We start from the raw sequence: 9,164 nt of genomic DNA on the forward strand, positions 1-9,164 counted from the left end.
CCAAGCGAGCCAGGCCTGAGGGAAATCCTCAGGGATGGATTGCTCAGGAACATCAGTGACAGCATGGAAATCATGGGTTTAATCCTTCCAAGAGGGAAGGAACTGAAATCTCACCCTGTTCCATGATCAGGGACCTTCCAGGGTGTTCCAGGGATTGTCCCAAATTGTTCCAGTCCTCGTCCTGCCTTACCTTGGACATTGCTGTGGGACAACCTCAGCTCTCCTGGGCCAAATGGAATTCCTGGTCCTGTTCCTGGGTCAGATTTTCTAGGAAAATGCCTCACCAAACTCTGAGCTCCATCTGTGGTATTTTAATCCCCACAATTTATGGGTGTAGGACAGACCTTCCCCAACCCAGCAGCATCAGTGGGTGTAGGACAGGCCTGCCCCAACCCCAGCAATGAGCAGGCCCAGCTGAGCCAGGGGAGTCCTCAGGATTGCTCAGGAACATCAGTGACAGTAGGGAAATCATGGGTTAAATCCATGGATTGGGAGGGAAGGAACTGAAATCTCACCTGTTCCATGATCAAGGACCTTCCAGGGTGTTTGTTCTAGGGCCATCCCAATTGTTCCAATCCTGCCTTACCTTGGATATTTCTGTGGGACAGCCTCAGCTTTTCAGGGCCAAATGGGGTTCCTGGTCTGTTCCTGGGTCAGGTCTTCTAGGAAAGTGCTTCACCCAGGCTCTGAGCTCCATCTGTGGTGTTTTAATCCCCACAGTTTATGGGTGTAGGACAGACCTGCCCCAACCCAGCAGCAATCAGTGGGTGTAGGACAGGCTCAGCCTGCCCCAATCCTGACATATCACAGATTTCCCACCTCCTGATGCTCACCTTTGTTCATTTTTTGTGCAGACCACCCCTGTGACCATGCAGGTGGGAGAGGGGCAGCAGGTGCAGATCGTGCAGGCCCAGCCCCAGGGCCAGAGCCAGCAGGCTCAGAGCGGCACAGGACAAACCATGCAAGTGATGCAGCAAATCATCACCAACACGGGAGAAATCCAACAAATCCCGGTAAGATTTGGCCAGGAATAAAGGTGGAAAAGTCTCCCTGAGCAAATTTGTGAGCATGAGGCTTGTTTCTGTTTGCTTTGTTAACTGGCAGAGGAAGTTTGGATTGAGTGGTGTGGTTCCTGCACTTAGGAAAACCAACCAAGGGGGAAATAAATCTTCACTCATTTAATCCAGACTCGTTGCCCACCCCAAACACCTTCCCCTGAGTGAAATAGTTGGGATTAGGAAGCAGTAAATCAAATATTTCCTGGCTAAAACCTCAGTTCTTCACCACAGCCTGCTTTGAATAAATGAGAATTCATTTCTTTTGCCTTTACTTGGTTGTGCCTCTGCAATCTGAAATCGTGACCTGGCAGGCTGAGTGGGAAAGTTGCCATCTGGGAGTTATTAATAAACTTTGATGTTAAAAGAAATATTTCTCCAAAATATTTGGAGCTGGTTGGAGAAATGGCTTTGCAGAACCAGGAGATTTTTTCTGGTTCCTCACTTGTACATCGGCCTTAAAAATGAGATTTTGGGTGCCCAATGTAACCCAAACTTTCTGAAATGTGTCTTAAGTAAACACAGAAGTAAAAAAAAACACATTAACTTAGAATTACAACAAAACTGTGTCTTTTGGTTCCCAGCTGGAAAATACCACACCTGTTAGAGGAAAAAATAAATAAAAATCAGCCAGATCTGTGTTCCAAAGGTCACCCAGGGCCAGGCTTTGCACTTGGATTTCAGTTTTGCTGTGAAATTGGAGCTTTCACAGAGGTTTTGCCTTTCCAGCCTTGCTGAGCTTCCCTCTGTGGTCAGAGCATCTTGGAAAGGGTTTGGATTGGGGCAGTGCCGGATTTTTCCAGCTCTTTTCATCTCTTGACTCTTCAGCTGATTCCTGCTGCCTTGAGGTGTTGATCAGAAAGGAAGAAATTCCCAAATTGTCTTTTTTACTACAAGGAACTCTTTTTCTTCTCTTCATTTTCTTGTCCTTTTCTTTCTTTTCCTTGTCTTTTTTCTCTTCTTTTCCTTATGAAAATCTCTCTGAGAGATTTGTTCCTCAAAGAATTATGGAAAATCTCCAGCGGATCCTCAGCAAGAAAAGAACAGCTCAGATTTATCTCCAGGAACTCCAGAAAGGGGCTTGGACATCTCTTGGGAGCAAGAATTCCTTACAAAGGAGCCAAAACCTCCTGAAGAAAATCCAGGGGGATCCTTTGGGAAGTGATGCTGTGGTTTTGGACAGACTGGAGGCATTCTGGGGTCTGGTTTTGACCAAGAATTTGCTTTTTTCTCCCTCTTTCCTGGCATTGTGGGAGAACAGGGAGCTGTGGCTGCTCCCCAGGAGCTGCCAGGGGTTGGAGTTTGGAATCTTTTTGGGACTACCTGGATCTCTGACAGCTCCAAGACTGAATTTGGGATGGAATAATCCAAATTTCCAGCCACCCATCCAGGAGAAATCCTATTTGCCTGCAACCAAGAGGATTTTTCTATTGAAGAGCCACAGTTGGTGCTGAAGGAACTTCCAGCAAGTGAAATAAAATAAAACTTGGAGAAAAATTTGGATTTGGCTCCACAGAATTCCAGTCCTTGATCTGTTCTGCTCTTCCTGCTTTGCTTTTATTTTTTTCCCTTTATTTTTTTCCTTTTATTTCCTTTCTCTTTTGGCACAATCAGAGCCATCTTCTGTCAGCTCTGTGCACTCTGAGGGCTCAGAATGAATCTTGGATCACCCAAACAGAGTTGGAAACTCTCCTGAAACTGGAATTACCTCTGGAATGTTGAGAGCATCTTACTCCTGATTTTCCACATGTTCCTGCTGCTGTGCACACTCCCTGCTGCTCTTTATTCCAGAAATAAAGTGGAAAAGTGAATTTTTAACAGAGAAAAACTGGAAGTGAATCCATCAATGAAGTGATAATTGTTTGGCCATATGAATTTTATGTTAAATTTGATCTTTGTCTTACCCAGGCCTCATTTTAGGCAGGTTCTTTAGAGTTTCCTCTCCTTGCTGAAAGAACTTTTCCCAAATCTCTTCCATCATTTAATGATGTAATTAAAACCTAATTCCCCCAGCATGGAAAACTTGATCTCCCTGCAGTTCTCAAGGCAGAAACAAAATTTTTATTGAATTTTATTGCTCAGGGGTAGTTTTATTTGCTCTTGAAATAGTTTTGGAGCTTTCAGACACAAATGAGAGAGTTGGTGCCAGCACCATGTGCCAGGCACTTCTTTATCAGTCAGCAGTTTTTTAGAGTGTTCTGTGTGTTCTTTCTCTTAAAAAGAAAAAAAAAAAACACTTTTTTTTTTATATGAAATTACCCTTAAAGCTGAATTTCAATGTTGTAAAGTTAAATAACAGAAGGAAAATCCAGCAGTGGTATCTGTGACATTTTTATTGCTCTCAGGTGTGTATTAACTCTATTTTCTTCATGTCCCACATTCCCAAGCATCCAAATTTAGGTGATTTAAGGAATAAATTTGGGGTTGAATCTCTCACACAAATCACAGACACCAAAAAGCTGAAACTTGTGCCAGGTGGGACTTGACAGGTGTGAGCAGAGAGCTGCCTGCAAAGGCTCCAAAAATATCTTTGGGGTTTGAAATCTCTGCTGGCTTTGTTTGTGGGGAAAATTCCTGTTTATTTTTTAATTTTTGGCAGGATATGATTGATTGGGGTGCAGAATTTGATGAGGAGTGCAGGATTTGATAGGGATGCAGGATTTGATAGGGGTGCAGGATCTGATAGGCCTTCAAAGCCTCCAAAAATATTTTTGGTTTTTGCAATCTCTGTGGGGAAAATTCCTGTGTATTCCTTAATTTTTGGGAGGATATGATTGATTGGGGTGCAAAATAAGATAGGAGTGCAGGATTTGATAAGGGGTGCAGGATTTGATAAGGGGTGCAGGATCTGATAGGGGTGCGGGATATTTTAGGCCTTCAAAGCCTCCAAAAATATTTTTTGTTTTTGCAATCTCTGTGGGGAAAATTCCTGTTTATTCCTTAATTTTTGGTAGAATATGATTGATTGGGGTGCAGGATAAGATAGGGGTGCAGGATTTGATAGGGGTGCAGGATTTGATAGAGATGTAGGATTTTATAGGGGTGCAGGATTTGATAGGGATGCAGGATTTGATAGGCCTTCAAAGGCTCCAAAAATATTTTTGGTTTTTGCGTCTCTGTGGGGAAAATTCCTGTTTATTCTTTAATTTTTGGGAGGATATGATTGATTGGGGTGTAAAATAAGATAGGAGTGCAGGATTTGATAGGGATGTAAGATTTGATAGGGGTGCAGGATCTGATAGGGATGCAGGATTTGATAGGGGTGCAGGATATGTTAGGCCTTCAAAGGCTCCAAAATATTTTTGGTTTTTGCAATCTCTGTGGGGAAAATTCCTGTTTATTCCTTAATTTTTGGGAGGATATGATTGATTGGGGTGCAAAATAAGATAGGAGTGCAGGATTTGATGAGGAGTGCAGGATTTGATAGAGGTTCAGGATATGATTTGGTGTTTTCAGCTCCTAACAGTTGATGTGAAACGCTGCCTCAAAGGAGTAAAACTTAATCCTTGTAACCAAAATTGCTTCCAAATCCTTGAGAAACTGAGCCATTAATATGCTTTAGCTACTAACTGACCCTTCCCAGGCTGGAAAAAAAGGAGGAATGTGGTGCCTCAGGGATATCCAGGAGCTCTGTGCCCCTGGGGTTTTACCTTTGATTCAGAATTCCGTGGAGCTCCAGGGCAAAGCTCCCCAATAACTCCAGCTCCCGTGGTGGAATCGAGCAGGGAATTTTTGCTGTGTGTTGAGGGTGCAGAGTGACCTGTTTCATTTTCTTTCCCTGCCCCCTCCACCTGTCTCCAGGTGCAGTTGAATGCTGGCCAGCTGCAGTATATCCGCTTAGCCCAACCCGTGTCAGGCACCCAGGTAGTCCAGGGGCAGATCCAGACGCTTGCAACCAATGCACAGCAGGTATGCACTCCACAGAGCTGCCTCCAAGGCTTCTTCCCCAGCTCCTGAAACACCTCTTGGGTTAGGATTCCTACTTTCTTTTCTTGTTTTTGTCAGAGTTTATTTTTTTTTTTAATTAAAAATGAAGGAGCGTAGCGGAAACCTCCTTTAGGTGTCCGTGAGAGGTGCATGCAGAGCTCGTTTGTGTGTGTGTGTGTGTGTGTGTGGCTCTGGGTGAAGCTCCTGCTGCTTTTGAGCTGCTTGCAGGTAACATTTTGGGCTTATCAACCTTTTCTTTCCTTCTCCTTCTTGCCTGGGTGAGGGAGGAGCCGTGCAGGAAAGGCAGAAACGTCGGGAGCGGCGTTGAGGCTGAGGGATCCTTCCCAGCTGGAAAATACCACACCTGCTAGAGGAAAAAAAATAAATAAAAATCTGGAGGCCACCTTCTCCTTGGGGGGAGCAGAGAGGACGTGGTTTTGGGGTCTAAAAGGACCTGGTTTGGGGTCTGGAAGGACCTGGTGTTGGTCTGGAAGGACCTGGTGTTGGTCTGGAAGGTGGTGTTCGGTCTGGAGGTGTCGTGGCTGCCGTTCCTCTCGTGGTTGGGGTGCTGGAAAAGTTGGCTGAGGTTAAAAACCTCTCCCCAGGCAGCAGCAGGATGGTGGTGGTGGGGTTGTGAGCCTCTGGGAAGGGCTGGCAGTGATCAGCTGCTCTTATCTCTGTAGATAACGCAGACGGAGGTGCAGCAGGGGCAGCAGCAGTTCAGCCAGTTCACGGATGGACAGGTAAGAACTGGGGGGCACAAGGGGCTCAGGGTCCTAAATCCTCATTTTCTTCCTTATAAAACACTGCTGGCCAGCAGCAGGGTAAGGGAATCTTGTGCCAGGTGGCACAAATCCACAATCCAGGTGGATTTTTAAAGTTCTGCTGCCTGTGCTCTGAATTAATCCAATCCCTGGCACTCTGGGTGAAATCCTAAATTCCTAATTCAGGAATAAAAGTTTTAACATCTGGATGTTGTATAAGTATCTTAAATCATGGAATGGTTTGGGTTGGAAGCACCTTAAAGCTCCAACCATGTGGGGGACACCTTCCACTGTCCCAGGGTGCCCCAAGCCCTGTCCAGCCTGGCCTTGGACTCCTCTCAGGTATCCTGGGACAGCCACAGCTGCTCTGGGAAGTCCAGAGGGGCCCTGATGTGAGCCTGGGCATCAGCAATTCCCAGAAGGACTTTGCTGGGAATTAGCAGCAGATTTGGTGGCAGCTCATGGTGGGTTTGGGGTTTTGGGGATCAAATCTGGGGGCTTCTGGGTGTGCTGAGCACTGACAGAGTTCCTGTGTCCCCCTCTGTGCCTGCAGCAGCTGTACCAGATCCAGCAGGTGACAATGCCAGCGGGCCAGGACATCACCCAGCCCATGTTCATCCAGTCCACCAACCAGAGCTCGGACACCCAGGCCACACAGGTGACAGGGGACTGAGCAGGGACCTGGGGACAGTCCCCAAATCCAGCCCTGAACCTCTGCCAGACCCAGCAGCACCCCTGGGACTGAGCCTGTGGCAGGCTCTGCCATCTCCACCTCTCTCTGCTGGCCTTGGGATTATCCAGAATATCCAGGATATCCAGCAGACTCTGCCAAGAATGCAATATTTTTATTTTCCAAACCAATCTTTGTGTATCCAGCTGCTTTTCCAAACCCTGGGAGAAGCCATCCGAAGGGATTTGGAGCATCTCATTGAACAAACGTGGGAAATGTTTTTATTTCTAGGAAAATCCTGAGGGTACTGCTCCTGTCAGAGCTCTATTCCTGCTGTTCTCTTTGTATTTTTTTTCTCTAGGTTTGGTCCTCCCATCTCAGTGGGTTTTAGGGAATTTTTAGTGGGGGGAGTGTATGTGGTTTAGATTTTTCTCTCCTGCCTCCTTTTTTTGGAGCATTTGCTGTATGCAGGGAATAGGAGGAGGAGGAGGAATTGAAATGAAACAAAATAAAAAAAAAAAAAACATTCCTTGTATTATGATTGTATTTTTTAAGAGCAAAAAAAAATCCTTGAATTTGGCCTCTGGATTCCAGAAGAACTGATGGAATCTGGACAAAACCCCAACCCTGCTGTTACCTGTTGTCCTGGCTTTGGTCCATGCATGTAATATAAGCTTCATGAAAGGAAATAAATTTGCTTTTGTCAAATCCTTGTGTGCTGTCCATGAGCTGCTGGGCCTGAATCCCTGGGGTTGTTACACATTGAATCCCTGGGATTGTCGCACCTTGAATCCCTGGGATTGTCACACCTTGAATCCCTGGGATTGTCACACCTTGAATCTCTGGGATTGTTACACCTTGAATCTCTGGGATTGTTTCACCTTCAATCCCTGGGATTGTTACACCTTGAATCTCTGGGATTGTTACACCTTGAATCCCTGGGATTGTCACATCTTGAATCCCTGGGATTGTTACACCTTGAATCCCTGGGATTGTTACACCTCAAATCCCTGGAAGTGTTGCACCTTGAATCCCTGGGATTGTCACACCCTGAATCCCTGGGATTGTCACACCCTGAATCCCTGGGATTGTCACACCTTGAATCCTTGGAATTGTCACATCTTGAATCCTGGGATTGTCACACCTTGAATCCCTGGGATTTGTTACACCTTGAATCCTGGGATTGTCACACCTTGAACCCCTGGGATTGTTACACCTTCAATCTCTGGGATTGTTACACCTTGAATCTCTGGGATTGTTACACCTTGAATCCCTGGAATTGTCACACCTTGAATCCCTGGGGTTGTTACACCTTGAATCTCTGGGATTGTTTCACCTTCAATCTCTGGGATTGTTACACCTCAAATCCTTGGAATTGTTACACCTTGAACCCCTGGAACTGTCACACCTTGAATCCCTGGAATTGTCACACCTTGAATCCCTGTCCCCCTTGTCCCAGCTCAGGTGTCCCCCAGCCTGGGCAGAGATGCCCCTTTTACCTGGCACAGGTGTCCCTGGTACAATTAACTCCTTTTTCCTGGCACAGTTGTCCCAGCCCAGTTTTCCCCCTTTACCTGGCTCAGGTGCCACCCTTTACCTGGCACAGGTGCCTCCTGGTGCCACAGTTTTCCCCTTTACCTGGCACAGGTGTCCCTGGTACAATTAACCCCATTTTCCTGGCACAGTTGTCCCAGCACAGTTTTCCTCCTTTACCTGGCACAGGTGCCACCTGGTGCCACAGTTTTCCCCCTTTACCTGGCTCAGGTGTCCCCCTTACCCCATCATAGATGTCCCCTTATCCTGGCACAGGTGCCCCTTGCCAGGCTCAGCGGGAAGGGAAGCAAAGCCTCAGCCTTTGGCTCTCCTGGGGATATTTGTAAATATTTGTAAATATTTGTAAATGTCCCTTTTCCTGATTCCTGAAGGGTTTTTCCCGAATTTTCCAAGATTTTTGGGAGCAGCGGGAGGGAAGGGAAAGGAAAGGAAAGGAAGGGAAGGGAAGGGAAGGGAAGGGAAGGGAAGGGAAGGGAAGGGAAGGGAAGGGAAGGGAAGGGAAGGGAAGGGAAGGGAAGGGAAGGGAAGGGAAGGGAAGGGAAGGGAAGGGAAGGGAAGGGAAGTTTGCAGCTGTCGGAGCACCGCCGGTGTGTGGAGCAGAGCCGGGATGTGCCAGGCTGGAGCAGCATCCCCTGGGCTGGGAAAAGATGGATTTGGGGTGGAAAAAGAACTTTTCGGGAAAGCTCCGAGAGTGGGATCGGCCACGAGAGGGCTCCCGTGGGAAGGGCTGGAGCGGGACGGGACGGGGATGGGACAGGGATGGGACAAGGGGAATGGGACAGTGGGATGGGACAGCCAGGAAGGGACAACCAGGATGGGGCAGGCGGAATGGGAGCTTGGAGCCGCCTTCCCTGGAACCGGCCGCTCAGAGGTCCCTCCTTTCCTTGGAACTTGAGAGTCCCTTTCCCTGGAATTGGAGGCTCACAAGTCCCTTTTCCTGGAATTTGGGTGCTCCGAGGTCCGTTCTCCCGATATCTGCATCCCTGTGTCTGCTCCGGGCTGCTGCGGGAAGGGCTGGAGCGGGATGGGAGAGCCAGGACGGGGTTTTGGAGGTCCTTTTCCCTGGAATCTGGGGCTCGGAGGTCCTTTCCCTGAAATTGAGAGCTCGGAAGTCCCTTTTCCTGGATTTGGGGGCTCGGGGGTCCTTTCTCCCAACATTTGCATCCTTGTCTCTGCTCTGGGCTGGAGCGGGAT

The 9,164-nt window shown here is 47.4% G+C and overlaps 1 protein-coding gene across 3 annotated transcripts in view; it reads left to right on the top strand.

Annotated features, from left to right (window-relative positions):
• Positions 1-7,124, top strand: part of NFYC (nuclear transcription factor Y subunit gamma) — a 28,719-nt gene extending 21,595 nt beyond the window's left edge. For 2 of the 3 annotated variants that reach the window (XM_058040172.1, XM_058040171.1), the window contains exons 7-10: positions 855-1,013; positions 4,857-4,964; positions 5,666-5,725; positions 6,300-7,124. In XM_058040172.1, coding sequence (XP_057896155.1) covers positions 855-1,013; positions 4,857-4,964; positions 5,666-5,725; positions 6,300-6,419 — 447 coding nt within the window. In that variant the 3' untranslated portion in view covers positions 6,420-7,124. The remainder of the gene's footprint in view (positions 1-854; positions 1,014-4,856; positions 4,965-5,665; positions 5,726-6,299) is intronic. The other variant, XM_058040173.1, reaches the window with a different exon arrangement.
• The last annotated feature ends 2,040 nt before the right edge of the window (positions 7,125-9,164 follow it).

The sequence above is a fragment of the Melospiza georgiana genome, chromosome 24 (genome assembly GCF_028018845.1).
Source record: "Melospiza georgiana isolate bMelGeo1 chromosome 24, bMelGeo1.pri, whole genome shotgun sequence".
NCBI classification, from domain to species: Eukaryota; Metazoa; Chordata; class Aves; order Passeriformes; family Passerellidae; genus Melospiza; species Melospiza georgiana.